The sequence below is a fragment of the Pleuronectes platessa genome, chromosome 6, assembly GCF_947347685.1.
Source record: "Pleuronectes platessa chromosome 6, fPlePla1.1, whole genome shotgun sequence".
NCBI lineage: Eukaryota > Metazoa > Chordata > Actinopteri > Pleuronectiformes > Pleuronectidae > Pleuronectes > Pleuronectes platessa.
Genome location: NC_070631.1, coordinates 414,420 through 425,859, shown reverse-complemented (window position 1 = coordinate 425,859; position 11,440 = coordinate 414,420). Strand labels below are relative to the sequence as shown.

General features: G+C 44.8%; 2 protein-coding genes across 2 annotated transcripts; one reads left to right on the top strand and one right to left on the bottom strand.

Annotated features, from left to right (window-relative positions):
• Positions 1-82: 82 nt before the first annotated feature.
• On the bottom strand, positions 83-3,275 carry LOC128442041 (L-rhamnose-binding lectin SML). The gene is made up of 9 exons (XM_053424211.1): positions 3,213-3,275; positions 2,365-2,397; positions 2,226-2,279; positions 1,854-1,989; positions 1,603-1,712; positions 1,314-1,358; positions 1,034-1,166; positions 849-952; positions 83-761 (listed from the first exon to the last, which is right to left on the bottom strand). The coding sequence occupies exons 1-9, from the start codon at positions 3,235-3,237 to the stop codon at positions 751-753; spliced, it is 651 nt and encodes a 216-aa protein (XP_053280186.1). The 5' UTR covers positions 3,238-3,275; the 3' UTR covers positions 83-750.
• Positions 3,276-5,879: 2,604 nt separating this feature from the next.
• Positions 5,880-11,319, top strand: hsd17b10 (hydroxysteroid (17-beta) dehydrogenase 10). The gene is made up of 6 exons (XM_053423970.1): positions 5,880-5,919; positions 7,081-7,245; positions 7,750-7,914; positions 8,959-9,087; positions 9,302-9,410; positions 10,975-11,319. The coding sequence occupies exons 1-6, from the start codon at positions 5,896-5,898 to the stop codon at positions 11,163-11,165; spliced, it is 783 nt and encodes a 260-aa protein (XP_053279945.1). The 5' UTR covers positions 5,880-5,895; the 3' UTR covers positions 11,166-11,319.
• The last annotated feature ends 121 nt before the right edge of the window (positions 11,320-11,440 follow it).

The following is an 11,440-nucleotide window of genomic DNA, read 5'->3' as shown; positions in this document are numbered from 1 at the left end:
GCAGCTGCAGTGTGACTGATACTGGGCCAGAGTAAACTGGTCAACCAAAGGAGAAATGGACATGAATAACTCCAGGAAGCAGTGAGATCATAATTCATCTTTATTTGTGTTTGTGTTGCTGTGGATTGTTTCAGACTCGTTCTCTTTACATTCAAACTGGAATCAGGACTCGAGTCCAGTCACAGAATCATCGTTATTACTTCAGAACTAATATCACTGGTTTAAGAAGATCAAGATGAGACCAGTTCCTTTAGATGAAGGGTTTCAGGAAATCTCTTAATGGGAATTAACTCAATTGATTAAAATACAATTAAATAAAAACAAAATCAATCATTTTATTAGTAGAGTCCATATTCACAGTTTGTCTCTTAGTCTTTAACAAGGTGAGACGTCCTCTGTTCTTCTTCAAGAGTCAAACTACTGAAACCTTTAACAGGTGGAGAAGGTAGAGACCTCAGAGACACATGTGAGGACACGTCTCCAGGACGGACACTAGTCCAACAGATGTCCCGTGTCACAGAGGACATCAGAAAGATCAGAGGATTTACAGCTTTGATTAGAATAAACACTTTGTAGCAGAACTGAAGATCAATGACCTGATGGATTATTGTATCTGAGGAGAAATATGATCTATCAATCAGACCTGTTGTGATCATACACAGATTTGATTACGTTGAGACAGATACAGTAGAAAATGAGGATTTACAGGATCTATTAAAATAATCTGATGTGTCTGTGATGTCAGTGAGTTCACACAGGATCTGAAAAAGAACAGACATCAGAGTCACTCACACGTGTAAATATCTCAGAGTTCATTTTGAATCAGTGTTTAACAGTCGGCCTCTCACATTGACACGTGTAGGACACCTCCAGGTATTTGACGGTACCGACACACGGATCTCCAAACACCGAGTTCTCTGCTCTGATCCGGCAGCTGCTCCTCCCGTTACAGCTGTGGACACAGGGGTGTTAACATCTGTTCTCAAGTCAGATCTAAGACGAGGGTTCAATCTAAGTCAGTGCCTGACTCCACCTCTCAGCCACTGTCCTCGTGGGACTTGAGCAGAGGACGTCTCGGAGATTGGACTCAGGGCGACGGTAGGAACACGTCGTCCGGTCTCGACGTCCATAATCCGCTCCGTACAGGAATATGACCTGTCCGTCCTCTGACAGGGACGAGGACATGAAGGAGACAAGGAGACGATGGAGAGTGGACAGACACATTCGACAATTAATACATTACGTTTTTATTATTGTTAATAGATATATAGAAATAAAATTTAATATCATAAACATAGAAAACGTGATCTCACCACAGTTTAGTTCTGCCTCAGAATGCTCACAGATGTTGAGGTGAACTGTGGAAGTCACATGACTCAGGTTAGATTCTCACAGCCTCAGCTGCTCGGGACATTGGAAACTACATTATTATAAATTATACTATATATTATATTTATTTGGATAAATTCCTTGAGATGCACCGTCTCATATTCAAGATATTTCACAATCACCACAAAACATAAAACTAAATAAAATCCTCCAAATAGCAGCAGAGCACAGACATGAATGAGTCAGTGGTCATGTGACAGGCGTGTCCCTGACCTGCTGGGAGACAGGTGTAGTTGGTCTCCAGGTATTTAAAGGTGCCGGCGCAGGGATCAGAAGTTCTGACATCATCAATGTTCAGTTCACACACTCTCTTCCCATCACACCTACAGGAAACACACACAGGAGACAACACACAGAGGATATAACATTCACCTTCACTCTCCTTTAACCGGTTCTCTGTACTGATCCTGGATCAGACATGGATAACTCATTATGATAGAGAACAGAGAGTCACAGCAGCAGACCTGGTCCTCAGGAGGTCAAAGGTCCCGGGCAGGGAGCAGGCCGTGTTGAGGAGCTGCTGTGGAGGACGTCCCTCACTGCACGTCTGTCTGTCTGTGCGTCCATACAGAGCGTCCTGCACGCTGATCACTCCACTGTCTGTCCACGAGGAGACAGAGACCAACCATCTGAATTATTATATTAACTCTGATGAATGTTAGGACTTGAGTCTAACATGTATATCTTATCTATCTGTATCTTATCTTATCTTAAATGACTCGTTTTCATCTGCAGCTTGATGGTAAAATAATGGGACCAATAAGAAAGGCCCGGAGTCATGTGACTGAGACGTTCAGGTTCAGAAGACATTAATGTGAGTGAGGACGTGTTCGTACCACAGCTCAGACGCTGGACGTCCGAACAGGAGACGACTCGCTCTGAGGACACATCTGAAAGACAGACGAGAGAGAACGAGCTGAAAAGTGCCAGAGTACTTCTCTATGTAATAGATTACATTCAGTCCGATGTAGTTACCTGTGGTCATGAGGGACCATGTTGCTGCGAGCACTGAAAAACATCAAGCACATGAAACTGAACCTTTTAATCTACTTTCCTTTAAAAACAAAGATGTTAAATGTTCATTTAATGATTCAGGACCAGAAAATAAACCAAAGATTTACCAAAGTGTCGTTTTACATCTGTCACCAACTTCATTTAAAGTAAGTTTATTAGATTCAAAACTTTTCCTGAGCGACAGCAGCAACACATTATTTCTGTTGAGCTCAGATTCCCAAGAACAGAAAGAAGAACTCTCGATAAACAGTGAAAACAGAATGTGAATAACTATCGTCCAGAAGCGAAGATAAAATCAAATGTATAACTGCTGTGCTGTCAATCATCACGTTTCAAATAACTGATTCAAACCAAACGGATCAGAAACTGGTCGGTCACTGGTTCTGATGGTTTCAAGGTTTCTGATTCCCAGCGACTCTGAGACCAGTTAGTGAATCTGACTCAGAATCTGTTCTTTTATTTGATCTTTTTAAAGTTCAGATAAAAGTGACCTGTGGTTTAACGATGAGTTTAAACATTTCAAACACTGTTAATTATGTTTCCTTAATAATGTGACTGAAAGAACAATTACTGACAAAATGAAATGAAATCTTATTATTCAGAATCAAGTCTCCAGCTGAGCTGCTGGAAACTTCTGTCACTAAGAATAAAGTAAAAACAGAAGTTCTAAGTAGAAAGAAGTGACAGAAACCCAGTGGACCCAGTGGACCCACTGGACCCAGTGGATCCAGTGGATCCAGTGGGTCCAGTGGACCCAGTGGGTCCAGTGGATCCAGTGGATCCAGTGGTTTGTGTTGGTTCGTACTCACACAATGAGCTGCTGAGGTGGAGCATGTTTCAGGAGCAGGTGAACTCTCCCACTGACTCACCTGTATTTATTCCACTGGTTCCACTGGCAAAGTTAAACAATGACCTGGATGACTCACGTTCAGCTGCGATAAAACTGAATCTGATAAAAAAACAATAAACTTCTGATCCAAGTTTATCAGAAGGAAAAAGATTTTTAAAAAAATATCACAAAACTGACGGGAAGAGAATTTCAGAGAACTTCCTCCTCCCTCACGTGAAGAGATGGAGCTGAAGAGATGAAGCTGAAGAGATGGAGCAGAAGAGATGGAGTAGAAGAGATGGAGCAGAAGAGATGGAGCTGAAGAGATGGAGCAGAAGAGATGGAGCAGAAGAGATGGAGCTGAAGAGATGGAGCAGAAGAGATGGAGCAGAAGAGATGGAGCTGAAGAGATGGAGCAGAAGAGATGGAGCTGAAGAGATGGAGCAGAAGAGATGTGGTGGTTCCTGTTCACACATTCATGAATCCAAACTGATCAGAAACACTTTGATCAGAAGCTGAAACGACAGAAACATCTTTGACAAACATTTATTTAACGTCTCCTTTGGTCTGTTCTATTGTTCTGACCAGCTTCTCACACACACACACACACACACACACACACACACACACACACATACACACACACACACACACACACACAGTTGTACAGCTAGCCAACCCTAACCCTTTTGTATTTTATCTTATCTAATCTTAATTCTATTGGAGTAGAACTTTCAGTAGCAGGAAATGAAGGATTTTTAAAGTAGTTAAATGTCAGTTTTGTTGTGATCTCCTTGTTGACTTGTTGACTGATTTGTGAATATGGAGAGAAATTAATGATATTTTCATTAGACTGCAGCATTGGTCTTGTGTAGTGTTTGGTGAATTTATTGTATATTTGTACTCTCTCTGTGTACTTCACTTACAGTACTCTAATCCCTGAGAAGTAGAATTGTTAAAAGTGTTTAGTTTAGAAGCAGCAGTGTGTAACTGGTTCAAACTGAATTAAGTAACTAAATATGGTTTTGATAAATCAGTGTCTAGTTTTTAAAGAGTGTTTCATTTCTCAAAGGATCTGAAGGGCTCTGCTGATTGGGTGAATTGTTTTGACCGTGTTTTAAAAATCGTTCTTAAGCAAACGAGAAAAACTGTAATCAAAGTGTTTCCTTGTTCCTGGTGTTTGTTCTGATTTGTGTTGTTGACTCAGGCTCCACCCACTAAAACCCCAGGTTCAATATAACCTAACAGCTCATAATGTGAATTATGAAACACTTCCTGCTCTCGGTCATTTATTCATCCTGCGACCAGTCATAAAACATGTTTCCTCTTTTATGAGTTAGGTAAATAATTACAAGTTGTTTGTTGTTGAAGAGTTTATTCTTCACGTATGTTTGTTTGTGGCTTTCTGTTGCATTTATAGACTTTTTATACATTTTAATTTGTTTTGTTTTCATGATCTGAGTTATTTTCTCTGCGTGTGTTTAGTTGTCTCTCAGTTGTTTGGACTTTGAGTTTGTTACTGGTTGACTGTGTTACTGGTTGACTGTGTTACTGGTTGACTGTGTTACTGGTTGAGTTTGTTACTGGTTGACTTTGTAACTGGTCCTGTTTGACTCCTCGTGAAGCTTCTGGTCTTGTCTCACACGTCTCCTCGTCTCCTCGTCTCTGGGTTTATTTGTGTGATTTGATTTCATATCTTTTGTTTCCTGTGGATCCTTCTTCTCCTGACCTCCTGACCTCCTGACCTCCTTCATCAGAGTCAAGTTCACAGCTGGTTTTATTTCAGCTTAAATCACGATTCACACATTCAAGTGATTTTCCTTCTCAAACTTCTCCCTCTGAGAATATTAAATTACTTCACTGGTGAATCACTTTATTTATCAAATGATTCAACCAATTAAATCAAAACGATGGAGGAGATAAACCCGGAAGTATGATCGCTGTGACCTGAGCCTGAGGGCTGCTTTGATTGGACGACCCCGCTGAGAGCCTATGGGGAGATGGGTTGTTCCCTGAGCCTTAGCACGATTGGTCAGATCAGAAAGGGGGCGGTGCCTATATGTTCTTCGATCCTGTGAACAAATATGTGTAAAGGGACAGAGCTCTCACTCTGACTGTTTTTCAGATACATGTCCACATGATTATAAATATTTGAACATAGTAAAAGTATTAAGCAGTTAAATGAGATTCATTCCAGTTACATCCACTTTATTTTAACACTTTATTGTACTCTTTAAATTATACATGTTGTAGGTAAATAATTATGTTAATAATATGAACCATTAAACTCTGATCTTATTTATTTTCATTCCAAAAAGCTACGATGTACTTTATACATAAAGATACACATTTAAATTAAATCAAACGATAACTGTAAGTGTTACAAAGTTAGAAACTAAATCTAAAAAGAAAAAGGTTGAAAAAGATAATTATTTCCTTAGAGACATTATTGGTTATTCCCACAATTGTATTACTTTAATAAAATCAACTAGCTTCATTTAAAACAATGTGTTAATTATTATTTTACATGAAAATGATGAAACAAGTTCAACCAGCTGTCAATAACCAGTCATTGTTGTGCTCATTAGAATATCCTACGTGTGACTCCTCTGCAGCATAAACGATCTTTGTTCTGACGTCAGCTTCTTCTCTCCAGATCCAACATGGCGAACATCCGGTGTGTGAAGGTGAGTCCGCTGCACACACACGCTTCACGCACACGCTTCACGCACATTCTGCACGCAGATAATACGTGAGTTAGAGTCGTAACGAGCGCGTGCGTTGATTCACGCGTTCACGTGCTTTTTAATCACAGAAGTTCAGACTTGTCGAACAGAGTCACAGCGCCCCCTACCTGCAGCTGCTCTCCAAGTCACCTCATCTCCTTTCCTAGCACCATTCCTCCGCCTAGGTTCAAGGAAAGATGAAAAGGAGAAGCTGTAAGGAGTCAGGAAAGGAGAAGCTGTGAGGAGTCAGGAAAGGAAAAGCTGTGAGGAGTCAGGAAAGGAAAAGCTGTGAGGAGTCAGGAAAGGAGAGCTGTGAGGAGTCAGGAAAGGAGATGTAAGGGGTTAGGAAAGGAGACGCTGTGAGGAGTCAGGAAAGGAGAGCTGTGAGGAGTCAGGAAAGGAGATGTAAGGGGTTAGGAAAGGAGACGCTGTGAGGAGTCAGGAAAGGAAAAGCTGTGAGGAGTCAGGAAAGGAAAAGCTGTGAGGAGTCAGGAAAGGAGAGCTGTGAGGAGTCAGGAAAGGAGATGTAAGGGGTTAGGAAAGGAGACGCTGTGAGGAGTCAGGAAAGGAGAGCTGTGAGGAGTCAGGAAAGGAGATGTAAGGGGTTAGGAAAGGAGAAGCTGTGAGGAGTCAGGAAAGGAAGCTGTAAGGAGTCAGGAAAGGAAAAGCTATGAGGAGTCAGGAAAGGAGAAGCTGTGAGGAGTCAGGAAAGGAGAGCTGTGAGGAGTCAGGAAAGGAGATGTAAGGGGTTAGGAAAGGAGACGCTGTGAGGAGTTAGGAAAGGAGAAGCTGTGAGGAGTTAGGAAAGGAGAAGCTGTGAGGAGTCAGGAAAGGAGAAGCTGTAAGGAGTCAGGAAAGGAGAAGCTGTGAGGAGTCAGGAAAGGAAGCTGTAAGGAGTCAGGAAAGGAAAAGCTATGAGGAGTCAGGAAAGGAGATGTAAGGAGGGCTAGGATGCACAAACGTCCAGTTATAATAAAGTTTCAGTTTAAAGAGGAAACATTAAATCATCAGAGCGAGTGTTGATTCTCTCTCTCTCCTGCTTCCCCCGCTCGTCCCCCTGTCTCCCCCGTCCCGTCCCCCTGTCCCGTCCCCCTGTCTCCCCGCCCCGTCCCTGTGGTCCAGGGGATGGTGGGCCTGGTGACCGGCGGGGCCTCCGGTCTGGGCCGAGCCACCGTGGAGCGCCTGGTGCAGTGCGGAGCGTCCGCCCTGGTCCTGGACCTGCCGTCCTCCGATGGACACGCTCTGGCTCAGAGTCTCGGGGATCGATGTGTCTTCGCTCCAGCAGACGTGAGTCATGTGGTTCAACAGAGACTAATGTGTCCTCGTCCTCTTCAAGCTGCTCAGATCAGAATCTGGGTTTGAGTGACAGGTAGCTGTACACGTACAGGGAAACTGTGCTTGTGACTAAATAATAAAAGTATTAAAGAAATAATATTAACATGAGAAAGCAACAAGTAATTTGACTTGTGACATTTTGAGAAGATGTGTCCTGACCGACAGAAATAAAACCAGAACAGACACGTTTCTTTATGTTCTGTTGTAAATTTAATTAATTTAATAAAAGAAAAACTCTGATTCAAGAGAAATTTAAAACTCAAAGCTGGAACCTGAGGTGTAATACATCCTCCGCTCAGTAGGTGGCGCTCTCACATCATCCAGCACTGAAAACAGCTCAGCTTCCTGTTTGCAGGTTCACGTCTGTGGTCACAGATGTTTTCAGACCTTGTCCCCAGCTCTCCACAGAGGACATTACCCAGAGTTCATTGCAGGTGTTTGTCCCTGTGGCTGCAGGTGACGTCCGAGGCCGAGGTGCAGGCGGCCGTGTCTCTGGCCAGAGAGAAGTTTGGGAAACTGGATTTGGCCGTTAACTGTGCCGGCATCGCTGTGGCGGTGAAGACGTACAACTTTAAGAAGGCGTGTCCTCACAGCCTGGAGGACTTCCAGCGTGTCATCAACGTACGTATCACGAACCCGAGTCAGTCCCGTGTCCTCAGGAGCGTGTGTGAGACGTGTCCTCAGGAGCGTGTGTGACACGTGTCCTCAGGAGCTGGTGTCACACGTGTCCTCAGGAGCTGGTGTGACACGTGTCCTCAGGAGCTGGTGTCACACGTGTCCTCAGGAGCTGGTGTGACACGTGTCCTCAGGAGCTGGTGTCACACGTGTCCTCAGGAGCTGGTGTGACACGTGTCCTCAGGAGCTGGTGTGACACGTGTCCTCAGGCGCTGGTGTGACACGTGTCCTCAGGAGCTGGTGTGACACGTGTCCTCAGGAGCGTGTGTCACACGTGTCCTCAGGAGCTGGTGTGACACGTGTCCTCAGGAGCTGGTGTCACACGTGTCCTCAGGAGCTGGTGTGACACGTGTCCTCAGGAGCTGGTGTGACACGTGTCCTCAGGCGCTGGTGTGACACGTGTCCTCAGGAGCTGGTGTGACACGTGTCCTCAGGAGCTGGTGTGACACGTGTCCTCAGGAGCTGGTGTGACACGTGTCCTCAGGAGCTGGTGTGACACGTGTCCTCAGGAGCTGGTGTGACACGTGTCCTCAGGAGCTGGTGTGACACGTGTCCTCAGGAGCTGGTGTGACACGTGTCCTCAGGAGCTGGTGTGACACGTGTCCTCAGGCGCTGGTGTGACACGTGTCCTCAGGAGCTGGTGTGACACGTGTCCTCAGGAGCTGGTGTCACACGTGTCCTCAGGAGCTGGTGTGACACGTGTCCTCAGGAGCTGGTGTGACACGTGTCCTCAGGCGCTGGTGTGACACGTGTCCTCAGGAGCTGGTGTGACACGTGTCCTCAGGAGCTGGTGTGACACGTGTCCTCAGGAGCTGGTGTGACACGTGTCCTCAGGAGCGTGTGTCACACGTGTCCTCAGGAGCTGGTGTGACACGTGTCCTCAGGAGCTGGTGTGACACGTGTCCTCAGGAGCGTGTGTCACACGTGTCCTCAGGAGCTGGTGTGACACGTGTCCTCAGGAGCTGGTGTGACACGTGTGCTTCTCTGCAGGTGAACATCGCAGGAACCTTCAACGTGATCCGTCTGGCCGTCGGCGAGATGGGGAAGAACGAGCCGGACGCCGACGGCCACCGAGGCTGCATCATCAACACGGCCAGCGTGGCAGCGTTTGATGGACAGGTGAGTTCTAATAACCATAATCACCATAATCACCATAAACACCATAAATCTGCTTCAAAGATATAACAACAAGAGTTTGTTTTAAATAGATACAAAAGTAAAGTTAAACAGTTAATTGTTCATACAATAGTTGCTAGAGTTGAATGATGATAAAAGTTAAGTATTAATAAATAATAACATGTGTTCATTAATAATGAGAGTGTTTGATGTGCAGGTCGGACAAGCAGCGTACTCAGCGTCTAAAGGAGGAATCGTGGGGATGACGCTGCCCATCGCACGAGACCTGGCCCCGATGGGCATCCGGGTCATAACCATCGCACCGGGTTAGTTAACGTACAACTGGTTAGTTAACATACAGCTGGTTAGTTAATATACAACTGGTTAGTTAACGTACAACTGGTTAGTTAACGTACAACTGGTTAGTTAACAGACAGCTGGTTAGTTCACGTACAGCTGGTTAGTTAACAGACAGCTGGTTAGTTCACGTACAGCTGGTTAGTTCACGTACAGCTGGTTAGTTAACATACAGCTGGTTAGTTAACAGACAGCTGGTTAGTTAACGTACAACTGGTTAGTTAACATACAACTGGTTAGTTAACATACAGCTGGTTAGTTCAGGTACAGCTGGTTAGTTAACATACAACTGGTTAGTTAACATACAGCTGGTTAGTTCACGTACAGCTGGTTAGTTCACGTACAGCTGGTTAGTTAACAGACAGCTGGTTAGTTCACGTACAGCTGGTTAGTTCACGTACAGCTGGTTAGTTAACATACAGCTGGTTAGTTAACAGACAGCTGGTTAGTTAACGTACAACTGGTTAGTTAACATACAACTGGTTAGTTAACATACAGCTGGTTAGTTCAGGTACAGCTGGTTAGTTAACATACAACTGGTTAGTTCAGGTACAGCTGGTTAGTTAACATACAACTGGTTAGTTAACATACAGCTGGTTAGTTAACAGACAGCTGGTTAGTTAACGTACAACTGGTTAGTTAACGTACAACTGGTTAGTTAACATACAACTGGTTAGTTAACAGACAGCTGGTTAGTTCACGTACAGCTGGTTAGTTAACGTACAACTGGTTAGTTAACATACAGCTGGTTAGTTCAGGTACAGCTGGTTAGTTAACATACAACTGGTTAGTTAACATACAACTGGTTAGTTAACATACAGCTGGTTAGTTAATATACAACTGGTTAGTTAACATACAGCTGGTTAGTTAACAGACAGCTGGTTAGTTAACATACAACTGGTTAGTTCAGGTACAGCTGCTTAGTTAACGTACAACTGGTTAGTTAACATACAGCTGGTCAGTGGACCTTCACCTGGTCAGTTAACATACAGCTGGTCAGTGGACCTTCACCTGGTCAGTTGACCTTCACCTGGTCAGTGGACCTTCACCTGGTCAGTTAACATACAGCTGGTCAGTTGACCTTCACCTGGTCAGTTGACCTTCACCTGGTCAGTGGACCTTCACCTGGTCAGTGGACCTTCACCTGGTCAGTTAACATACAGCTGGTCAGTTGACCTTCACCTGGTCAGTTAGAAAACAGCTGGTCAGTTGACCTTCACCTGGTCAGTTGACCTTCACCTGGTCCGTTGACCTTCACCTGGTCAGTTAACATACAGCTGGTCAGTTGACCTTCACCTGGTCAGTTAGAAAACAGCTGGTCAGTTGACCTTCACCTGGTCAGTTGACCTTCACCTGGTCAGTGGACCTTCACCTGGTCCGTTGACCTTCACCTGGTCAGTTAACATACAGCTGGTCAGTTGACCTTCACCTGGTCAGTTGACCTTCACCTGGTCAGTTAACATACAGCTGGTCAGTTGACCTTCACCTGGTCAGTTGGTGGTGTCCCTCATGTCCCCTCCTCTCGTCCTGCAGGTCTGTTCTCCACCCCCCTCCTCGCTGGTCTTCCAGAGAAGGTGCGCTCGTTCCTCGCCCGTCAGGTGCCCTTCCCCTCGCGCCTGGGAGACCCCGCGGAGTTTGCCCACCTGGTGACATCACTGGCTGAGAACCCGATGATTAACGGCGAGGTCATCAGACTGGACGGAGCCATTCGCATGCAGCCCTGAGAGAGAGTTTGTGTGTCAGTTTGTGTGTCAGTGTGTGTGTGTGTGTGTGTCTGTGTGTGAGTGAGAGTGTGTGTCTGTGTGTGTGAGTGTGAGTGTGCAGTACTTTATGTTGTTTTCTAATCTGATTTGAAATTAAACGGATTTGTTAAATTGATTCTTTGTTCTTTTTTCTAAGTGTGTTTTGCTCAGAATCTTTAAAATCATAACACACACATTCTTTGGTGGAACTTGGGACAAGATGAAACAGTTTGTCTCTGAGCAGGCGCCCCCTAGTG

Excerpts from the sequence above, each read along its gene's own strand:
- LOC128442041 (XM_053424211.1), bottom strand. The coding sequence starts at position 3,237 with ATGCTCCACCTCAGCAGCTCATTGT. Across the intron at positions 2,398-3,212 it reads CCACCTCAGCAGCTCATTGT|TGCTCGCAGCAACATGGTCC; the intron begins GTGAGTACGAAC and ends GATGTTTTTCAG. Across the intron at positions 1,990-2,225 it reads CGTCCAGCGTCTGAGCTGTG|ACAGTGGAGTGATCAGCGTG; the intron begins GTACGAACACGT and ends CCTCGTGGACAG.
- hsd17b10 (XM_053423970.1), top strand. The coding sequence starts at position 5,896 with ATGGCGAACATCCGGTGTGTGAAG. Across the intron at positions 9,088-9,301 it reads TGGCAGCGTTTGATGGACAG|GTCGGACAAGCAGCGTACTC; the intron begins GTGAGTTCTAAT and ends TTTGATGTGCAG. Across the intron at positions 9,411-10,974 it reads GGTCATAACCATCGCACCGG|GTCTGTTCTCCACCCCCCTC; the intron begins GTTAGTTAACGT and ends CTCGTCCTGCAG.